The following is a 22,120-nucleotide window of genomic DNA, read 5'->3' as shown; positions in this document are numbered from 1 at the left end:
AACGATTTGAGTTAAGGCTAATGAGAAACAAACCCAGCTTGGATTCTGTGCAGGATTTGGACTTCTGTTGCAAGCCCAGCACTTAGAATGCTTAGCCACTCAGCCTCTTCCAATTTTTTTTGTTGGCAGTAATTTTTTGTGTTTGTTTGCAACTTTTTTTTTTGTAGTATATCCAAAGATTGTTCTGCAAAATGCAGTTTCCATGGCCATTGTGATAAAGATCAGAATTGCATTTGTGATAAAGGATGGGCTGGTCCCACCTGTAACATGCAGACCTGTATTGAGGAGTGTATTCATGGATACTGTGACAATACTACTGGGTTGTGTGTCTGTGACCCTGGAGTTTATGGTAAGATGCTGTGTTTAAGACCCAGTTCAAACTTTTCATGTTCCTACTTGTAATTCCTGTTTGGGTTGACCCAAATGATACAGTTCGACCGTTGATTTCAAATATCGAATGTTATTAGTTGGACTGAATTCATTTCCGTGATTTACAGTGATCTGCAATGCTGACAAGTCAAATTAAATTCATAGTTCATTGCACAATCATGTACATGTAATCTAGTATGTTATTATACAATGATGTGAATGCTACGTGCGCTGTGATTGGTCGTTGCCCATGATCTATTAGAGTACAGATACATGGATGACGTCACAGGAAACTTGTTTTCTTTGTTTTGTTCATCGTGGCACGCGGTTTTGAAAATGTTTGTGAGATTATTTCGGATTGAGGCAAGTGAAAGCTTCGGAAAAAGTTTAGCAGGAGCTATTTACAAAGAAGAAAAATGGAGAAACGGAGACCAAAAAAGCTATTGACTACTTGACAATGCCTAAACTACAAGAAATCTTCACAACAGTTGCCATTGTGTGTCTTCGCTACAAGAGACTCGCTGTTTTGCAAAATGTTTTCGCTATTATTCTTCTTTGAGCAAGAAAAGACGGTGAAAAACTTTTCGAAGAAACTGTACACAAGTAAGATAAAGAAGAAGCTAAGATGAAAAGTTGGGTTTGGGACCTGGGCTCCTGGTTTGGGACTTAAAAAATGCCTAAACTAGCACAAATCCTCAAAAGGTCAAGCGGTTCGAGGCAGGTATGTGTATTGGTCTTTTTCTTTTCTGATCATTGTATAAAACAAATAGATTCCATGTTGCCGTGGGTCTGTTCAGTAATAGATAACAGAGGACGTCAAAATGTGGTAAAAACAACAGTGACACACTCGCCTGTGGCTCGTGTACCACTTCTTTGTTTTTACCACATTTTGACGTCATCTGTGATCTATTACTGAACAGACGCATTAGAAGTTTGACATTTAAGAAAAAATCGCTCTTGAGTCGAAATTCCCATGTGGGTACTCGAACCTAATGCATGGGTCGACCCATACATGTAAATTAGACATGACTGACTTTATTGATTCAAACGTCGATCTTTTTGTGTATACTTTAATGAAGAGATCAGTTTTGGCACATGAAAGGTTCAAGATTTGAACTGGGCCCTACATTGTACGTGCCATTATAATGCAGCTCCTTAAACTTCTGTTGTACCCTGTTAGTTACTGCATAGTACAAAACTGTTCCCTACACGTACATTAGCCTTGCATTCATGCTGAGTACTGCTGTAGGGTCATCAGAGAATATGAACATCATTGTCAGTAGTTGCATTCCTTTGGGAAGATCAGGATCAGTGATCCAGTTGATCAATCAGTTCATGCTGCCTATAAAGGAAGCAATGAAACCAATTTTATTCGGATCATCCCAAAGAAATACACACTATTATTAATATTTTTCCACTTCAGATTTTTAAATTTGTTTTTAAAAGAAAGTTGCCAACTGTTTTGCTGACAGGTTCCTCATGTAATATTAGTGGTAACAGAGCTCTCTGGGTCCAGCATTCTTCAATAGGCCAAAGTAAGTACAATATACCCCAGACATCAGCAGTTTCAGGATATCATTCAAGGAATATACATGTATTATTTCAGTAGACGTTCTTTATAGCTTTTGTCATCTGCTGAGTGTTGTTTTTGTCTGAGAGAGGTGTCTTGTGTAAATTTTTGGTTAATATAAAGCAAACACTGAGGTTTCCCCAGGGAATTCTGAGATTCATTCACCAATCACAATAGCAAAAGTTACTTATGTCATGGCATTAACTTAACAGCCAATCAATCTGGGAAACCACATCATGATTAACCCTTTAAACCCTAAGATCAAAATGAAAATTTTCCTTGTCACCCCTAGTCATTTACTATAGAAGTAGTGAGGAGACGTTGATAAAGTATCAAGCAAATAGATCTTGTGTAATCATGTCCTTAATTCTCATGACCACTATATTTTAAAAAGCATTGATATTACGAGGAGAAATTTGATGCTGATCACTCTTAGCATTTAAAGGGTTAATGACACTGTGATGTAGATGTCCCTCTTCCCTGGTTTATTTTGTTTTTTACTTTTTTTTTCTTTTGTGGGGAGGGGGTGGCTTTACACAGACTAGCACTGTACCCCGTACCCCTTTGTCCTTTTTTGGATAAATCAAAGAATTGCTGTCTGATTAAAGCCAATGACAAAAAGGAAAATTTAATATTAATTTTGAGTGATTATTACAGTTAAAGTTGTTGTTTTTAAAAATAAAAATGTATAATAGTTGGTTTTTTTGTCTGTTTATGTGCTTCAGACGTTATACAGGGCCGGTCATCTCATGCCTCTGCATTGCTAGGTGAATACATGTGGGTCTTTGGAGGCTATTCGTTTAATACTGAGCCATTTGATGACCTAATCAGGTAGATCACATGCTGTGTTTTGTACAATTGTAGTTCATTTGTTTGTTTGTTTTTTGTTTTTTAATGGAATAAGTTCAGGCATCCCTTGCTCAGAGTCAAAACATGTATAATATACTATGTACTGTATTACGTTCTATCCAAAGTAATGAGTGTACACTGTACAAACAAGCTCCTGTTTGACTGTTGAAATGGCACCTGTTTAGTCTGGAGTATCTTGTTGTAGAAATAGTTCTTTTTTGGCATTGATTAACACGTAAAGCTGTGAAAATTATTTTTTTAGCACTCTCTGGGGTAAAAGCCCGGGGTGAGCATTTTTAGTGGGTGAAGTTTGTAATTATTTGACAATTATTTATTTGTTACCCTAAGCTCTTTTTGAGAAGTTTAGAATGGTTAAATCCAGGCTCTGGCAAGATAATACAGGGTCATTCACAAAGAATCTGAGAATATGCAAAATCCCAGACTCCATTTTCGAAAGGCCAACATTCCAAGACTTGCTAGTTGAATTTTGCCAAGGTCTGCATTAAGTTTCAAACCACCATTCTCATACCCAACTGGAAGTACTTTACATTGTCGTGACATGAGTGTCAACACATTTAAACACATTTCTTTGTTCATGTTTCCTTTAGGTATCACATTCCAAGTGATAGTTGGGAGGTTGTATTTACTTCTGTTAACTGCTCAGAAGCTCCATCAAGGCGTTATGCTCACACAATGATTGCTTACAATGTATGTACAACTCCCTTCTACAGTCATGTAAAATTATAATGTAGTAATGAGATGATGATGATGATGATGATGATATTGCCTTCAAAATAGTTTTTATGGAACTTGATGTTTAGACCCCAATGTCCAAAATAATTCTCTAGATTGATGTACGTACATTTCCTTAAAAAAATAACGAGTTTTAAGAATTCATCAGACAAAGCATTTTTCCTTCATTTATTCATTTTGGTTTTACTCTCATAACCTTTTTTTTTCTTGATCACATCCATATTGATGTATTGTTCAGAGAAAATTGATGTTAGTCACTTTAGGGATGGAAGGAAGAAAATACCAGAATTGCACATCTGATAGTTTGTCTTAAAGTTAAAATCTGGTTCGTTAAGATGACAGCATTTTCATAATCTACCCCTCGTGGTGCAAATTATATGTAATTTTTATCTAATTTAATTATCTTCTGAAATAATGACATTTTTTCCTCTTAATACTTTTTGCAGACATCTTTGTATGTGTTTGGTGGTAGAATCAATCAAAAGGCCAGCAATGAGCTCTGGTTATTTGACACTCAAACATTATGTTGGACGTTGCTACCGAGTCTAGGAGACTCACCCTTTGCTGTGGCTGGACACACGGCAACTCTGGTCAATTCTAAAATGATTGTTTTGTTTGGTTATGGACCACTGCGTGGCTACACAGATAAAGTGCAAGAATATAACTTAGGTAAATCTATTCTGTTATTGGGTTCCTCACAAAATTTTAAGAAGATGGAGAAAAAATTTTTAATGGCAGCAATAGATTTGACTAAAAGGTACTCACATGTGGGGATAGGCATGGGGAATTGCCCTGCTTCCAATTAAATGAATATTTTTAATAAAAACTAAACTGTGCTTTTTTAACCGAAACAAATTGTAAATAGTGTTTTGACGGAATAGTTTTTTTAATTAAAAGTATGATTTTAATAGTTAGCATTGTTATCAATAGAATATGTTCATTATTAGAATTAATTAAATAATAATAATAATAATAATGACAATAATAATAATAATAATAAGAGAAACTGGCATGTCTGTGAAGTCTAGACAGTAATTTTCGTTAGTTGCTGGGGCTTTTAAAGAACCCTGTTCTCTATCTGTTCATATGCTTCATACAATGTACATTGGCTTCAGTTATCATTTTGCCTTTGCTTATTGATTTTTTTTAGAGTGTTATCTACAGACTCAAAAGGAAAAAAACATTTTTTTTAAAGAAAAGAAGAGAAGAACAAATAGTTGCAATTCACATAAATTGCAAATCAAATAATTTTTGGGGAGATTGTTTACAACTCAGACTTCAGGTTCAATTTCTTATTGTGGTCTAGTATCATAATAGTATGTTGTGTCACCTTTTAATGAACTCAGTGCTGATGATACTGTCTTTCTAATGTGTTTAGATACAGGCAGATGGAGTGTGCACCGTGTTCCCACAGACATTATCAGGCCATTGTATGGACACAGCACTACTTACAATCCTATACACAATTTGCTCTATGTACATGGTGGAGTGTATGAATCAAGTGAACTTGCAAAGGATTTAACATCTTATAATCCTGTAACAAGAAAATGGTAGGTACATTGACAAGTAATATGATAACTACTCAGTGGTTTCAATAAGCACCCACCACCGACAAAACACAAACAAATCGTCAGCCACTTTGCTCAGAGCAGTTGGCTACTTTTTTCCCTGAAAAAGGAGTGCTCAACTAGTTGTAATATATAAATGTCATAAACAAAAAAATATCATCACAAAATCTAAATGAAAACGTAAGCTTAATTTATAATGTGTTTTCAAGGACCACTGGTTTTATATGTATGTGCCGCTTTAGTTACACAAACGCTGTTTTTCAGTTAATTTTTCTCACATTTGTTTATAGGTGTACACAGAATTTTTTATGTGCAAATGTTCTTTAATAATTTGAATATTGACATTAATATTTGTTCACTGCTTGTAAGAATTTATTGGGTTGCTCTGAAACCTGAATGAAAGCTGCATGTACAGTAAACACCTGCATGTAAAAACAAAATGGATTAAGAACACGAGGCTGAAATTTGGCTAATAAAGCCCCATTTTTATACGAACAAGATCAGCCTGAAAATTGTAACATGTTCTTATAAAATGGAAAAAGTGTCATAATATTACAAAACATGTAAGTTTATGTTTGTTGTCAGATAACTTCATTTGTTGATTATAATCAATTAGAGAATTATTATTTATTTTATTTTCCTAAATATGCTAAACATACCTCTGGCAACATGTTTTGGATAGTATTTGTACTAAATTTTAAGAACATTTTGAGGCTGATTTGTCATTAAGCACCCAATAAATAAGAACTCAATCAGCCTGACCTCCGAAATTGTGTGTTTTTATATGCGGGTGTTTACTGTATATTTTAAGGAATGAAGAACACACTCTTCTGTTTCCATAATTTAGTCCCCAGAAAACTGGAAAAATGCATTTTAGGGCTTTGAAATTCCAAAATAGTCTGGTGGAGCATGCCCCCAGACATCCTTAGAAGAAGGGGACTAACGACTATGGTCAGTTTAATACTCTATTCAAACCTGCTGGCTACTTCAATTTATTGTTATTGAAACCCACGACTTAGGTAAATCCCTAACACCGAAAATCAGCACGGGCCTGTGATCTCAAGTCTTCTGTGTCCAAACACAACAATGATGCAGCCCATTCCAACAACTAAGCCCGTGTAGAAATAATTGGCCATGAAAACAACCTGCTTTCACATAATGTTACACAAGGGGTGGGGTATGTATGTCCCTAGTGTGAATTTTAAACACGTTTGCTTCGCATTTTGAAGAATAGCCGGAGTCGCTGTTGGTAGTAATAACCCATCTTTAGTATGTTGTTTGTTGCCATTTCGTAGTCTTTTGTTGCAGTTTAAAGGCCATGTCGCTTGTCAGAATTTTACCCTAACATGGCCTTGCTAATAGGAGGTAAATGTAGCAGCTTATAAGAGGTTACAGCTACATGCACAGTGATTATGTTACCTCTGCATCCTGCGTCCTTGACAAATAAAAATCCCCAAAGACACAGAATAATTTGTGGCATGCATAGGATGTAACGATCAATCGATCGCTCTGAAGAGGTTTTTTTTTGTAACATCCTGTTTGTGTGATCTCTGTGCCTGTTCTTGTGGCTGATGTTAAACAACGCCTATTTCTTTTAATCTTGGTTGTGCTTTACAGAAGGAGTATATTTCTATTTCAGCAAACTAGTAATATGGAGTTTTGGAGTCTGTCTTCAGATTAAATGCGTGGTTACAAAAGACCCAGGGACTCCTTTGTTTTTTGAACTGGACTCTGTGTTTCTGGACTGGGACTCATGGTTTTTCACAGGATGAGTCCCAGGACTCACCATAACCATTTTTTGTAGCAAAATCACTGCATTATAGTACATCGCTTAAAAAAACTGGAATATATGTTTTGGACATGGCAGGTGGTCACACAAGCTGTTTTTATTTAAACCATGCAAGACTAAAGGTTTTAGATATAAGCGTGATATGTAAATGATGCCAATCATTGCCAAGTTGATATCTGTTTAACTTGTTGCTTTTCAGGAAAGCTCTCAAGGCCAGTAATGTCCCCAGGTTCCATCACTCGGCAGTGTTTTTGGGTGATGTGATGTTAGTGTTCGGTGGCAATTCACATAATGGTACATTGGGGGCACAGTCCAACCAGCCATGCTTTGCAACAGATTTTGTCGCTTATGACATAGGTACTTTAAATAATAATGAATAATTTCATTAACAATTGAAAGCTCCATGTGAGAATCCCTCGTGATAATCTTGTAATTTTGTAAAGTGCTATAAAGTTACAGAATTATGCAATGTGGTCTCTCTTTTAGTACAAGAGCATTTGCAAGCAGGTTTGTGTACCATTTCCCTGAAATTATACCGTGTATGCAAAACACCTCCCCTACAGTCAGCAACAACAGGCCTAGGCTGCTACACAGCTGTTTTGGAGGAGCGTTATGTGACGACACTAAAAATGGCTGTGTTGCAGACCACAACAGGCCCTCTTTCCCCATGAATGAATTAATGAATGAAAAAATACGTAAATAAACAAATGGAATAAACATCCTCCATCTCCCTAGTGACTAGGGACTGTTTTGGCTCGGAGCCCCTCAATTACACTTGTAGTAATTGTTGTTTTTTTTGTTTTGTTTTGTTTTGTTTAAATAACAATTAAATTTAAGACGGCTGGAACTCAAACAAGTGCTGGTTATAATATCGAATTACCAGCCAATTAATTATAATGAGTTTTACAATATGCAGTGGAACCTCAATCTAACGAACCTCTATATAACAGTATAATGAGCGATTTTGTTTACCCCAGTAATAGGAAAACATATGGAAAAGTACCTTGATATAACAAACAAATTTTGTCAGTCCCTTGGCACTTCGTTATATCAAGGTTCCACTGTAACATGATGACAACTTCCCCACCCCCCCCCCCCGAGATCCCTAGATAGCAACTTTACGGGATAATTTAATTCAATTCAGTGTTTTATTTTGACACGTCTTTTGTTGTTGCTGTTGTTGGCAATTTCTTTTTCTTTTAATGTTTCTGTGAACCACATCCATTTATTAAATTTGGTAGTTACAGTCAGTAGTACTTGCAGACAGTGATGATTTAAACTTTTTTTTTTTTCAATTAGCTTGCGATGAGTGGAAGACAGTTCCATATTCAGGGGATTTAAAATCCTCTGGACGTTATGGCCACTCTTCCGTACTGGTGAATAGGTAAATTACTTAAATCTTGCTTTTAAATATGTGGACAACGGTTAAACCTCCATTGGCCACCCTCGGGATCCAGGCAAGTGGCCACATAATGGAAGTTGGATGATCAATAGAGGCTTGTGATATTTTGAAGCAAACACACGATGGGAGCGGCATTACTGGTCCACAATTCTTTTATCTTGAACTGTATTTTCCTTCATCATATCGTTAAGATAAAGCCAGACTAAGTGTATCAAGTGCATGATGGCCGTTTCATAGAGGTGACAACATTAGGAGAACCACGATGGTTTACGAACTTAGAACAAACGTCACTGAATCGTAGCCAACACTTACCAGCGCCGTACAAACGACTTATTGACAAGATCAAGCAAAACTAACTACGAGAGAACGACTGGAGAACTGACAATTTGACTAACAACAGACGACTGTTTAACTGTGACAAAAGACGGATCGAAACGCACCAATTACTGATTACGAGTCTTCATAGCCAATAACATCACGGCTTAACTGACAGACGACCAATAACATCGTGACGTAATTGACCAATCAGATCAATAACCAGAGTATAATACCATCAACTGACGTGATACAACTCACTTTGACTCTGAAGATGACTACCGCACAGGTTGTCGAAACGTCAGTCACTGTCAACAACAACAGTCCTAATCAGGACAACGTTCACCCGGACGATCAAACTCAACCTACTTTTGAAATGACTCCTGGGTTCAAACCATTCACACATTAGGAGAACCCTTGTAGGGATGACCACCTGATAAATAATAATAGTTTACAACTCTTTTTTAGCCTGTATACAGACCGCTTCAGGAAAATGACTGGTCTTTTGACGGTAAAAAAAAAAACGCGAACTTAAACCCATTTCATCGCATTTAAAGGACATATGCCCAACAAAGGTGATATAGTAACTCGTCTGCGAAGTGGGACGCAAAGCATATGATTTCTTACCTCGATTTTCGCTAAGTTTTTAAAGCTAAGATTCCAAATCGCTTCCGTTTCCCCTTAAAGGTACTTCTACCTTCGAAATTCGCCGGTAAAAGTATTTCTTGACTTCTAAAACCATCTCTGTTGGGAGTACTCGTGTTTTTTCTTCGGAACCGTCTGTGTCACAAAAAAGTGCACGTGACAATCCCGAAAGGTATTGTGGGTGGTTTTGAGTTCACTGCTCTTCAAAGAAATTTGAAAGAATGGCAGGAGAGGCCATGGACGTATGTTTGTTAAAGGAAAGCAACAAAAGTAGGTTCGACAGCTACAGTGTCAGGAACATTGTATTGATCATATCCCATATTACCTTTCGGGATTGTCGAGTGCACATTTTTTCCAACAACCTTTCTCGAAATAGCTGTAAACAAATATACCCTTTTTAAACATCCTGGACTATCCTAGCACGGCAAAGAAAAAAGTTGTTTTCTGCGGTGTATTTTTTTCTTTTCTCTTTTATAGCTTTCATGTTTGCTTCTTTTATTTTCTAAACAGATCAATGTATGTTTTTGGAGGATTTCAAGGAGTTCTTCTCAGTGACGTGCTATCTTTCACTCCTGGTGAGTCAGTAATACATAGTATTAATATAAATATTTATAATAATATTGTTATGAAGTTAAATTAACAATAAATGAATGAGGCTGAGTATCTTATGAAGAATTATGGAGATCGAGGAGGGTGTAATAGGGGAAATATTTTGAATTAATAAAAATAAAATTTAACGCAGTTAATAACAAGGAGCGCCATCTCTTGTTGCGGATCAGCGGTCAGTTTGGAGGCTCAGGCGCAGGTCAGCCTTGCTTGCATCATTTTTCTCTGTGCTTGTTTCCTGACTATTAGCTTTTGGGAGAAGTACCGAAGATACCCTTTACCTCATGCCCTCCTGCATCTTGAGCGCTCCTGCGCTTGACTGTAAGGATTGGAAACGACTGCTATCCAGGCTATTGCGACAGTTTTGTACAAACTGATTGATCATCATAAAAACATTTAATTTGTCCATCTGAACTCCCTTCTGTAAGATAATTTTATAAGCGAGTTTTAAAGCAAGGTGCTCTCAACGCTTAGTAGTAGATTATAAGAGTTTTGTTTTCTGTTTGTAGCAAGACACCACTTTACAGGTCATGTATTTTTTTCGTATGTTAAAGGAGCTGTGTCACGAAATTCAGCCAAACTAGGAAATTACAATTGCCCGTTAAATTAAGAGAAACATAAAACGCTTTAAACTTTCAAGGAAGGTTAAAATAACATAACAGAAACAACAGATGCAACGGATGGGCAAAACTGAAGAAGATTGAAACGGATTAAAATTAGGGTTTTTAAAAACTGTTCAGCCTAACAGTTTTTCAAAGTTGATCTCTGCTGCTTGCAACTTCAAAAATAATACTTAGAAGACATACTAAGTCTTGTTTGTCTCGGATCTCTGATTTCGTCATTTACATATAATTTCTTTGCTTACTTTAAGTTCCATAGCGATTGAGGGCGAGTAATTGGCAAAATTAAACAAAATGAACTGGACTGCCATGACACAGCCCCTTTAAGCCAGCCTTTTTCGCACATAAAGTACAAAGTGGTATGTTAAATTTTAAATAAAAATGCTCCTGTTATCTCCGGTTTTTTTTTCTTTAAAACATCTCTTGACAATTAAAGGGAACAATATTGGCATCATAAAACATGAAAAATTCTAGAAGTAACGTAAAAGTTACAAAAAACTAGAAAATGATCATTGTATTCAACAGGTCCATGCGGTTTGATAAAAGACAAGTTTACTTGCCAGATGAGTTTCAATTCATCTGATTGTGTGTGGAGTGACTCCAGCTCAATATGCCTTGGACCAGAACGATGCATAAAACCTCAAATCACAGGTAAAAAGGGTCTTTTTCTATTGGCTGATTGTAACATTTTCCTCCCACACCACTGGGGGCCTGGGTATAGGTCATTTGACCAAAAGGTGGGCAGTTGCCATTGTTGCGTCTGCCATTACTGACCTTCCCCCCCACCCACCCTAGGATTTCAGTTTTGTAGGCTGTTTTAAAAATGTAATGTGCAACTTTGTAATTTTGTTAGTGTCCCCTCTTTCGAGGGTTATGTTATATGTACATTTGTTGATAATTTTGAATAAAGGTCAGGCTGTGGTGGTTGGCTTGGCATGACTACCAGTGGTGTGTGAGAAGGATTGTTTTTGTCTGGTGATATTAACTATGTGGAGTGTATGATAATTAAACCCTTTCTTATCCCTGTGCGTTTACTTACTGTAGTCCTACATGAAGAACCAAGGCGTACTTGAAAGGACAAGCTTATGGTTTTTGTTAACTTGAAACAGAGATAGGGGAGCTTTAACAACGGCAATTGTGACGGTAGTGTGGCTAAAACTAGTGAGATCTGAAGACTGTCAAGATTAATTTGATATGAAGATTGTTGCGTTTCGTTTAGTTACCTTTCTTTGACTTGTTTAGTTTGATAAAAAGCAGCAATAGCATAGATAAACTTGGTGTCATTACTAAAAATGCTTTTCTTTCTGTTTTGTTTTTTTATTATGTATTTGTATTATTTGTTTTCTTTTCTTTTTTTTAATGGATTTTGTTGTGATTCAGCTGAGGACAAATGTAGAGAACTCACGCAGAGTTGCAAGAGGTGTACGTCCGCTATGCAAGGCTGTTCATGGTGCGATGGTATTTGTGTGAAGGGAGATTGCCCTGGCAGTAAGGTAATAACCGTAATTAAAATTTTGATAACTTCTGTGTTAATCGAGTAACTAACTACACGCAGTACCGTATTAAATCGACAGTGTGTAGCTCTTGAATAAGCGCCACCCCCCTCCCCCCCCCCCCTTCCCCGCCTCCCTCTCCTTGCATATCGGCGGTTGAAAATGGCAACACCCGTTTACGAAACGAATAATGGCAACGCCTGACGCGTCGAGTAAATAGGGAGCTTTAGCATCGACCACGGCGACGGCAGCGAAAACGTCAATTCGCGTTTTTTTCAAACTTTGTCGTGTTTATTGCAGTTTTCTGAAAATGTCAAAGGTAGGTGAATTCCTCTGTAGTTGATTTCTTGGGGATCGGTGTCAAGTTAAGAAAGACAAAGAAAAGATTGTTGTGGCTTGTTTACGTCCTCTATAAAACGTGAAATTAACATTTCCACGTCGTAGCCGTGCAGTGACGGCAAAGAAAATGCAAAAAAAGTGTGTTGCACGTACAAAGTTGTTACTATTCTTATTAGACGCATTTCGCTTTGCTTGCCGTCGTCGTTTTTACACTCCAGAAAGAAGGGTTGAGCCATTTCTTATGTGGATTCTGTCCAAATTGAAGAAAAACGATTATTTTAAATGAATGACTTGAAATAATTTTACGTTTTGTAGAAAAGGATCGATTCTCCTGGTAAATGTCCAAAGGGGGAAGTGAAAGCTTGTCAAGGTACTTGATAATGATTTTGTTGTTAATGGTTTTGTTGGAATATATAAAATCAGATTATATAAAATAATATGTAAAATCAGAATATACATGTGAACTGCGGATTAAAATATGAAAGATGATGTGACCCTTGCAGTTGAATAAACAACCAAATCGGCTGAAAAACGAACTAAAAAAATGAATAAGGCTTACCCGGGAATCGGACCATCACCTTTGCATGCACTCTACACATTTGCAGGGGTTTCAATAAGCACCGACGGCCGACGTTGCTCATAGAGGTCGGCTACTTTTTTTTTTTTCTAGAAAGAAGAAGCAACTAGTTTGAATAACGTTGTAAACAAGAAATATATCAAAATCTGAATGAAAATGTAATTACGATGTGTTTTCATAAAGGCCCACCGGTTTCACGTTATGTTAGTCATGTGAAAGTTATATTTCAGTCATTGTCTCACAAATTTCTTTATAGGGTTACGCAGAATTTGTCTAGTTTTCATCACTTGATGATATCTTGTAGGAATTGATTGTGAGGCTGATAAATTGAAAGTTACATTTTCTTGAATGAAAAACACGCCCTTTTGTCGTCAAATTTACAGTAGTTCCCAGAACGCTGAACATCGCATTTTAGGACTTTGAAATGTCATAATTTTCTGGGGCAGAACGCAAAAAGGATATCGAACAGCGTGGAAGGATATCGTCTTGTTCGTTCATTTTGCTTTCGCGTATGTAACGGGTTTCGAGGACTACAGGACCACTTTGAAAAGCTATGATTGTCTTTGGATAAGAATGCCAAAGGTCATCATTGATAGTTATTATCTTCTCAGTCATATATATGGGTTTTGTTATTTCTGGCTGTAAGAGGAAGTAAAACTTTTGAGGACGATCCAGAAATTTAATCCCTTGTTTTGGAGGATAGTTACTTTTGGGTGGGTCGATAGAGCTGTTGATCCGTCGTATTGATTTTCTGGACGTAATGAGGACAGCCGACAGTAATGCGCTGGACGACATAGGTCAGTGGGCAAGGAAAAACGGACCCCCTGCCCCCTCCCCACCCCACCCCTCGATGCCCATATTTCCATGACAACCCACTTCCAGGTGATGAGGTTTTTCTTATTTCTAACTTATTGACAGGATTTAAAGAGCTTGACTTGGGTCATACAGGTGTATTTAGCCCTAGTAATACACTACCCTGATAATGGAGTCACTTTCTCTTCGTAGGTAAATGCAAGGAACTTGACTGCTTCAACTTGAGCTCATGTGGTGACTGCGTAGCAAAACGTAGTTGTATGTGGTGTGAATCACAGAAGCAGTGCGTGGCTGCTAATGCTTATCCTGTTAGCTTTCCTTATGGCCAGTGTCTTAGTTGGGTCCAAAATCAGTGCTCAGGTTAGTGGTGTCAATTGTGATACAAGTCTGGTGTACTTGTATTTAAATTCCGACCCTGCTCGCCATTAGAGTTTTAGTAGCTCAGTGGTAAGAGCGTCCGAACTAGAACTCGGAGGGTCATGAGCTCGATTCTCACCTGGAGCTCGGAAAGTTTTTCTGAGCTTTCTGGCATTTGAATTCTCCTTCTTCTTAAATACAAGAATAAACAATCGCTTGAAGAGGCTGATTATGATGCAAAAATAATCATGTAGATCGAGATCTGGATACTGCTAGTGACCTCATAAACGCCCACTTCCAAATAAACGCCTCTTTTCTAATAAACGCCTTCTCTACGCTGTTAACGTTTTATTAGACGCCCCTCTCAAATAAACGTCCCCAATGACAATTACTCCAAAATACTAGGAATTGGCATAAAGGAACAAAAGCATTCAATTCATTCAGTTTCTTGCTTGATTAACAAGGCTTTGCGTATTTCACCTTGTTCAATGTCAAGTTCTAAGCAAGGATTGACTAACGATTACAACACAATAACCCTGAGCGAGGATTCTTTCATCGATGTTGGGATTTGAAAGAGTGATATGGATCTCTAGACAGCCTAGACGTATCAATTTATGAAGTTGATATTCCGCTTTTTTTTTCACTCTCTTGATAAAATTCGCCGAAAGCGTATTGGTTTTGTTGAGCTTGTTACAGTTACGAGAAGATACGCCTCTCTCTTTTAAAGGCCTTCTATGCATATATTAAACGCACCTGCTTGGACTCCTAAGGTTAAGACACTCTGGGCGTTTATTAGGTCGTTTACGGTAACTCCTCTTGTGATACAGCTGAATAGCTGGGATTTTTTCCCCAATAACTTGCTCTGTCATTCAGCTTACTTCGAGGTCACATAACATAGTATTTCCCGCCAAAAGTCTCTGAGCCAGCAACATCACCATAAAATTATATGATGTCAATGGATAACAATGCTCTGTTTATCCGTGAATGTTGACTTTGTTGAACATCTCTCAATCAATTACTATAATAATTTTCATGTTAAGGTGTTCGATGTTCTGAGTTGAAGACATGTGATGATTGCCACACCCTACCTGGGTGTGGCTGGTGTGATGATGGTTCGGGAACTGGCCTGGGACAATGTATGGATGGAGGAGATAACGGTCCTTTTACCACATCTCCAAATGCTTCCGCTAGTCAATGCCCAGCGGACCGATGGTACTTCATAGAATGTCCAGGTAAAGATGAATCCTTTAACGATAAACTTCTCTTGCATTAATCTTATCTCCTGTAAGTATTGCATTTTTACGTTACAGGTAATTCGAACTCTCGCTTAAAATGTCCACGGAGGTCTTGTGGAATATTACTTTGTCGGTCTGACTGTCTGGGCACAGTTGTTCGAAAGAGGTGGATATCGCTATCCACTGGATAAATTTCTATTCAGTGGATTATGCAATTGTTTTCACTAATACTAAATAGATGATCTACATTGCGACTGGCTTTATAGAGACTTAAGGCCTGTTTTCATGGAGAAGGGGGACCCGAGATAGGTGAGGTAAGATGTGGCGGGTCACCTCACCTATCATGTAAACGTGATCAAATTAAAATGAGAGATTACATCGACAGGCGGGTTACCCCACCTAAGTGGGTTACCTGACCTACCTGGAGTCCCCCACCTCCATGTAAACAGGCCCTTAGACGGGTTCTTAAACCAAATTTTGAGGCTTTACTAGAATTTTCCAACACATAGAAACATTTTATGTGGGTCGGTTCTGTTATTTGTTAGCTCTGCAGTCGTCTGAAGAACAGGCTTGTAGCTATGATTATAGTTTCTGCAAGGACCTATCAAACAACACGAAAAAGACGGCAGAAACAGTCCTACATTCATCCAAACTTGGCAATGTAAAAACAGAAAAGAAGATACGAACAAATATCTGCTGTTATGGTGGAACTTATCTGACATTTCATCCAGGCCGAAGTTGTCAAATTTAGATAGACTGCAGAATTCGTAAGATTTTACAGATACCGCAAATATAATCCCAGACCTAACTAAAACATCGACAACAATAACGTGTCGTATTTAGCTGGCACACACAAGATTTCAGTCTCATAAAGAACCTGGATCCTTATCCTAAGGGAAATTTTAAGCCGTTGAACAAACAACAAAGCCTGAAAGTAATGGTCGAAAAATGCGAAAATGAAGATAAGGAGAAATTTAAACGTAGTTCAGCGGTCGCAAGAAGGAAGAGGGGGGGAGGGGGGAGGTTAATAGAGGATTTGCGGTATCCAATCTAGCCACAATCCTTTCTTAAGTGGGCAATTTGCAGCTGCACAATGATTTTTGACGAAGAATTGGAGTGGGTTTATTGAACAGGTGTTTCCCTTTGGAAGGTAAACTTAAGTCATACTTAAGTCGTTTTGTGCCACTACTTGTAGATTGCCAGTGTAATGGGCACAGCAGATGCATTAACAGAAACATCTGTGAAAAGTGTAAGAATAATACTTCTGGTAAGTAATGCTCCCTTTCTTTGAAAACAGCACTGATTTAACTGTGTGTGTGTGTTGGGGGGGGGGGGGGGGGGATTTAGAGTTTTTTAAAAGCCAATCATATATTTCAAATTCTCAGCCTTCCCACAGGGCGTTGAGGAGTTATTTGTGATGGCAAGCGAAGCGAAAATTTTACAGCTTATCGCACGAGTGGCTCTGTTTACTGTAGAATTGACTATGAACTTGACCTATCAAATCGTCATGCGATCGTGTTGCAGACCTGGTAAAATAATATCTAAAGGGCTTCAGCGGTTTTCCGAAGCACTGGATAATTATTTTATCTTATATACATTTATCCCTGTTGTTTAAAATCAGCATAAGGAGCTTCTTATTTGATCTCTATTTGATATTGCGTACTTTTCCAGGGCATCGTTGTGAGGTTTGTGCAGTCGGTCACTATGGCGACGCCAAGAACGGAGGGACATGTAAAGGTACAAATATAGTATGAGGACATGTCCGACAGCATCTTTTTTATTATGGTTTTATTGCATTGGCAGTCAAAATGTTGAGGTAATGCCTTTCCCAATTGCTGTATCTTGGGAAGCAAGGGTGGCGCAGTGGTGAGAGCGCTCGCTTCCTACCAATGTGCCCCGGGTTCGAATCCCGGCGTCGAAGCCATATGTTGGTTGAGTTTGTTAATGGTTCTCTCCCTTTCACTGAGAGATTTTTCTCCGGGTACTTCGGTTTTCCCCTCTCCTCAAAAACCTACATTTCCAAATTCCATTTCGACCAGGAATCAGGTAGACGAAGAACCACTTTGTGGGTGTGCTACCTCTAAATCGTTATATATTTATTATTTATTATTCCTCTAGTACATTACAATGACTTTCAGTGTTAGAGTCTTTGCGTCAGTCAGTTTGTCTATGTGCGGCCCGGCTGTGTGGCTTGTTTACGAATCCGTCGCATTTTTCCAATTTAGGTAGAGGAATAACCCCAAAACTGGAACTTTGTCAATTGTTCGCAAATTTTATGTACTGAGCTTGTGTAGCTAGCGTGATTTATCGGATTTATCGCGCGCGACTGCTTCATTCCACAAGTGCTTTTGTTTCGTTGACGGTGTAACGCCGTGAGAAAAAAAAAGGGAAGCACAGGTTACCCACTCTGATTCTGCCAGCTATGATGGATTCCTCTTCTTTTCGCTAGACCTTTCTGCATTGAATACAGATTATTTTGATTCACTGAAGACATGCTCACGTTCCTGAAGTGGTAGCTTGCAAAGAGTGTATTCTAAGTTACCCATTTTATTTCCAATTTTTTTCAGAAGACATTGAAACCTTAATAAAGTAGACCCCATATCCCCCCCCCCCCCCCCAACCGGTCCCTCCTTATACCTCCTCCTTAACAAAGTGGACTAATGATAATACGATGTAATTATGGTACAGTTATTTTTCAAACGTTTCTTCCATATATTGCTCGGTAAACATTCCTGGTACACTGAATGTTGGCTTAATACTCATCAATACAGTCCCATTGTATCGCATTTAACACGAATTGTGATACTATTCTCATTCGCGTAAAATCCGCCGCATGACGATTTAATCAACTAAATAACAGCGTGCCCCCTACTAAAGCTCTCTATTGGCCCTTAACAGTCCCCAGGGAAATTCTCTAGGCTTTTTATACGCCCTTGCAATGAAATTTGCTCTTTCTCGCGAGTCTGCTATTCAACAACCGGCAAGCAAGTTTCCCCACCCTCCTCCCCTATCAGCTCAACCTAGGTACACCTTTGGCCAATTTTTCTCCCAGAACTTATACACTACTAGGCATATGGTGGCTTTTATACGAATGTCAATTGTGATACTAACCTGTTTTTGTTTTCATTAGCTTGTGAATGTAACGGTCACGCAGATACCTGTGATCATGAAACTGGCAAGTGTGAATGTCTAGCTCACTGGGTGACGGGCGACCACTGTGAAAGGTAATATGTCATACTTTAGTTTTTGTTATCAATATTTATCCCGCAAACACATTTTGACGTCATTTGGATACAATCGGTGACTTGACTACAAGATCACGTACCGATGTGAGATTAAACCATCTTAAGCAAAACTGCGAATTCTCGCACTGCATGTGTGCGTGCAACGCCTTAAACAGTACCATAAGCAGCATTACCGTATTTTTTAAAATTTAGCCTAATTTATACCTCCAGCTGATAGCTTTGAAAATGCTGGTGAAATCCAAGATGGATTCTTGGATTCGCCAACCCACCCCTCCCATAACCCAAAGCTGATCCCCACTTGTTACTTAGGGGAAATGCTAGATTAGGAGAGGGGCAGGTAGGCAGTTTATCTCTACTCACCTGCCACGGCATATTTAAATTTTAAGGGCCTGTTCACGTGGAGGTGGGGGACCCCGGGTAGGTTAGGTAACCCGCTAATTTGGGTAAAAAATAAACAGCGTTTACATGCAATCTTACAACCGAGTTATCCCGGGGTGCTTTTTTTGAATGGTCGCTAAGCACGGAAACATGAAAAAAATGGCAGGCAAACGACTTGTTATGGCGGTTAATGCTCTTCTACTCTCACTTGCTGGTCTTGCTACAACGTTTCAGTGCTAGGGCTTTCTGTTGTCACTTATAATGATGCAATTCCCTGGGCAGTTGGCGCGAATTGATGCAATACTAATCCGACCCCCAGCTAGGCGCTTTACAGTAAAATTCTGTACACTTGGGCAAAAAAAGATAAGTCGACATTCAGGATTCTTTTTGAAGACATATTTCTTATCGCTCTAACTGCAATATAATGCTGTGCAGATAATGCATGAGGAATTCGCGGGATATCAGTAATTAGTAAAATCCAACTGGTGGTCTTTTATCAATGCTGCGTTCTGATTGGTTGAGCTACTACTAGGCTATATGTTATAGCCCACAAGCGCAGGCTTTGAAAACCAAAACAATGGCGGCTGAATCGCGTTTTTCTATCTAAAGTTGTTTTGTCTCGATATTTTTAACCAACTAGTTGGATTTTATTGAAACAATTATCCTCTCGTCCTCATGGGCTGTTGACTCAGAGCCCATTCGGGCTCAAGGAATAACTGTTAAATACTCCTAGCTACAATGTGTTTTTTTTCGTTTCAGATAAGCAAGAACCTATTTGAGAACCCAAGTAGCCTAAATTTGTGCTAATTGTGAATTGGGAACATGCAGATACTTACTCGCGGGTTTTTGCTGTACCACACCTTGGAACGTTTGCATTGCAAAATTTGAGAGGGTTACCTGGTCTGGCAGACCAAGCAGCAACCTGCCTATAATATAGGCATTTTGCTGCTTGGTCTGATCGCGTTTACATGATACAATGTTATAGTATCATGTAAACGTGATCAAAGTAAAATGAGTGGTTATATGGACAGACGGGTTACCCCACCTGAGCGGGTTACCCAACTCAGTCCTATCCCCACCTCCATGTAAACATTCCCTTAGGTGTCTTTTAAGTGTGCCCTTTTCAGTTATTTGATTATCTATTTGCTTTCTCTCCGCACAGCTGTTCAAAGGAAACTGATATAGTTGGTAATGCTACGAACGGCGGACACTGTTACAGTAAGTTTGAGAATTTGTTGGAGAAGTGCGCATGTGTCAATGAACTTAAATATTTCCTTTTAATAAGATTTTAAACTTGTTTATTTACAGACAGACTAAAGAGTGGTTTCCAGTTCACGTTCAATGTTTCGGAAAACAAAACAAGCATCGCCTTTATAAACATTCCAGTACGGGTAAGCTTGTCCTCCTTTGAATGGTTTCTCATTTCGCTATTAGAGTAACTGAAGGTATCTTGTCATCCCCGGTACTTGCGATTAATCCGGCCGGGAATTGAACAGGTTAAACTAACCTCGGGTTAGGCCTAACCGGAGGTTAAATTTCTTAACCGTAGGTTTGTTAACCTGGGGTCAAACTTTCGTTGTTGGAGGTGCGGTTAGAGGACCGATTAGTTAACCTCGGGTTTTACCGCGACTAACTCGCGGTTAGCATTCCATAATACTTTTAGTTTGTTTACGTCCTAAAATGGCGACGGTGGAGGAAAAATACGCAAGCCAGAAAACATGACTTGTGCGCCTCATAAATTGCGATTTTAACCGAGAAGTGAAAGAAAATTTGCGCATTTCGCAAAGTAAGTTGACATACAAGTGTGACAAACTGAAGGGAAAAATTGGGCCCAAATAACAGCGACACAACGCTGTAGGCATGGAGGAGAGTCAGAAGTCGGAGGAAAGTATAGAAAAAACTTCAAAACAAACAAACAGAACTGTCTCTGCGTCTTCTTTGTTGTTGTAAGTCAGAAAACAGCAAGTCAGCCATTTTGTTTTAGATATACTTTTATTATCTTTTAACCGGAGGCTAGTTATTTAACGTATTTAATTCGAGGCCACAAGCTCTTAGTGACAGCCCTGTTACAGGAAAAAAAAAAAGAAAATCAATTGGTGCAAATTGGTGACGAGATACAAGCACCGTGATGCTCAGAAGACTCTATATACATCTTTCTATTTATTTAGGCCATTGTTATTAAAGTGGAATGGTTATGAAACCCGTTAGACTTCTTTGTTATATGTTTGTGTTAGCTTTTTTGGACCTGACTCCGCACAACTTTCAATAGCATTCCTATCATTTTGAGCTTACTGACCAATAGAAACGTCGCATTAATTTATTATTCAGTCACTATTTTTGAAAAAAAAACAACAACAACAACAAAGGATTGTGCAAGGTCAGGAAGCTTCCAACTTCAGCACCGTTGATTTCAACTTTGGTGTTTGCTGGCTTTGATAACCTGTGTCCTCTACTAACTATGATTAGGCCTGGATGATAAAGGTTACGATAAGCCAATTTTGGAGGGATTTTTATCAACGCACTGATTTTTAATAAGGAGACATTTTCCATCTTGTTCTTTCTGGATATGTCAACTAATCCCCTAATTTATCACAAATTCGAATTTGTGTGACGTCACACTTGTCTCCTCTTTTGGCCCAAAATGTCTCGTTTCAATTTAAAATTTTTGTGGAATTTTGCAGATGCAATCAAGGCAAAAAGGGCTAATAAACTGAAATACAAAAGAAAAGTAATGTTGCCACTATTTTGAAACAAGGTGTTTTTAGGCTTGTCTGTCCCCAGTTTCATGGCCCCAGTTGTTCAAAAGGTGGATATCGCTATCCATTGGATAAATTGTTATCCACTAGATAACGAAATTGGTTTCCCTAATACAGCCAAACCGCCCTTTACGGACACCTCATTATTAAGGACAGTTAGCTTTGTCCTTGGAGAATTAAGGGCATTAGGCCCTTAAATTTTCTCTAAATTCAACCTTCGTGCGTTGAGAGGTTGTCCATGCCCCAAGAGCAACCGTTTATTACTGGTTAGAGTTGCTTCAAGGTAAACGGCTGTGACTTTTAATCTATTAACAGGATGACGAGGATGTAGAAGTTGAAGTTAAAATTATGACTGAGGGTACTTCGGCCCTTCTCAATCTCTCCATTAGCTCAGGTACTGAACTTAAGCAATTGCAACTGTGTCATTTATCAGGTGCTAGA

General features: G+C 38.5%; 1 protein-coding gene across 1 annotated transcript in view; it reads left to right on the top strand.

Moving 5' to 3' along the window:
- LOC140933152 (attractin-like protein 1) overlaps positions 1 to 22,120 on the top strand; it is a 36,498-nt gene that overhangs the window by 6,140 nt on the left and 8,238 nt on the right. The window contains exons 5-24 of the mRNA XM_073382668.1: positions 168 to 349; positions 1,842 to 1,904; positions 2,665 to 2,770; positions 3,397 to 3,496; positions 3,988 to 4,210; positions 4,920 to 5,091; positions 7,098 to 7,255; positions 8,198 to 8,282; positions 9,771 to 9,835; positions 11,012 to 11,137; positions 11,867 to 11,979; positions 12,634 to 12,688; positions 13,901 to 14,068; positions 15,106 to 15,297; positions 16,496 to 16,567; positions 16,972 to 17,037; positions 18,431 to 18,524; positions 20,086 to 20,141; positions 20,232 to 20,314; positions 21,995 to 22,073. Of these exons, the coding sequence (XP_073238769.1) occupies positions 168 to 349; positions 1,842 to 1,904; positions 2,665 to 2,770; positions 3,397 to 3,496; positions 3,988 to 4,210; positions 4,920 to 5,091; positions 7,098 to 7,255; positions 8,198 to 8,282; positions 9,771 to 9,835; positions 11,012 to 11,137; positions 11,867 to 11,979; positions 12,634 to 12,688; positions 13,901 to 14,068; positions 15,106 to 15,297; positions 16,496 to 16,567; positions 16,972 to 17,037; positions 18,431 to 18,524; positions 20,086 to 20,141; positions 20,232 to 20,314; positions 21,995 to 22,073 (2,258 nt within the window). The remainder of the gene's footprint in view (positions 1 to 167; positions 350 to 1,841; positions 1,905 to 2,664; positions 2,771 to 3,396; positions 3,497 to 3,987; positions 4,211 to 4,919; positions 5,092 to 7,097; positions 7,256 to 8,197; positions 8,283 to 9,770; positions 9,836 to 11,011; positions 11,138 to 11,866; positions 11,980 to 12,633; positions 12,689 to 13,900; positions 14,069 to 15,105; positions 15,298 to 16,495; positions 16,568 to 16,971; positions 17,038 to 18,430; positions 18,525 to 20,085; positions 20,142 to 20,231; positions 20,315 to 21,994; positions 22,074 to 22,120) is intronic.

The sequence above is a fragment of the Porites lutea genome, chromosome 4, assembly GCF_958299795.1.
Source record: "Porites lutea chromosome 4, jaPorLute2.1, whole genome shotgun sequence".
Classification (NCBI taxonomy): domain Eukaryota; kingdom Metazoa; phylum Cnidaria; class Anthozoa; order Scleractinia; family Poritidae; genus Porites; species Porites lutea.
This window is presented reverse-complemented; position numbering and strand designations above follow the sequence as displayed.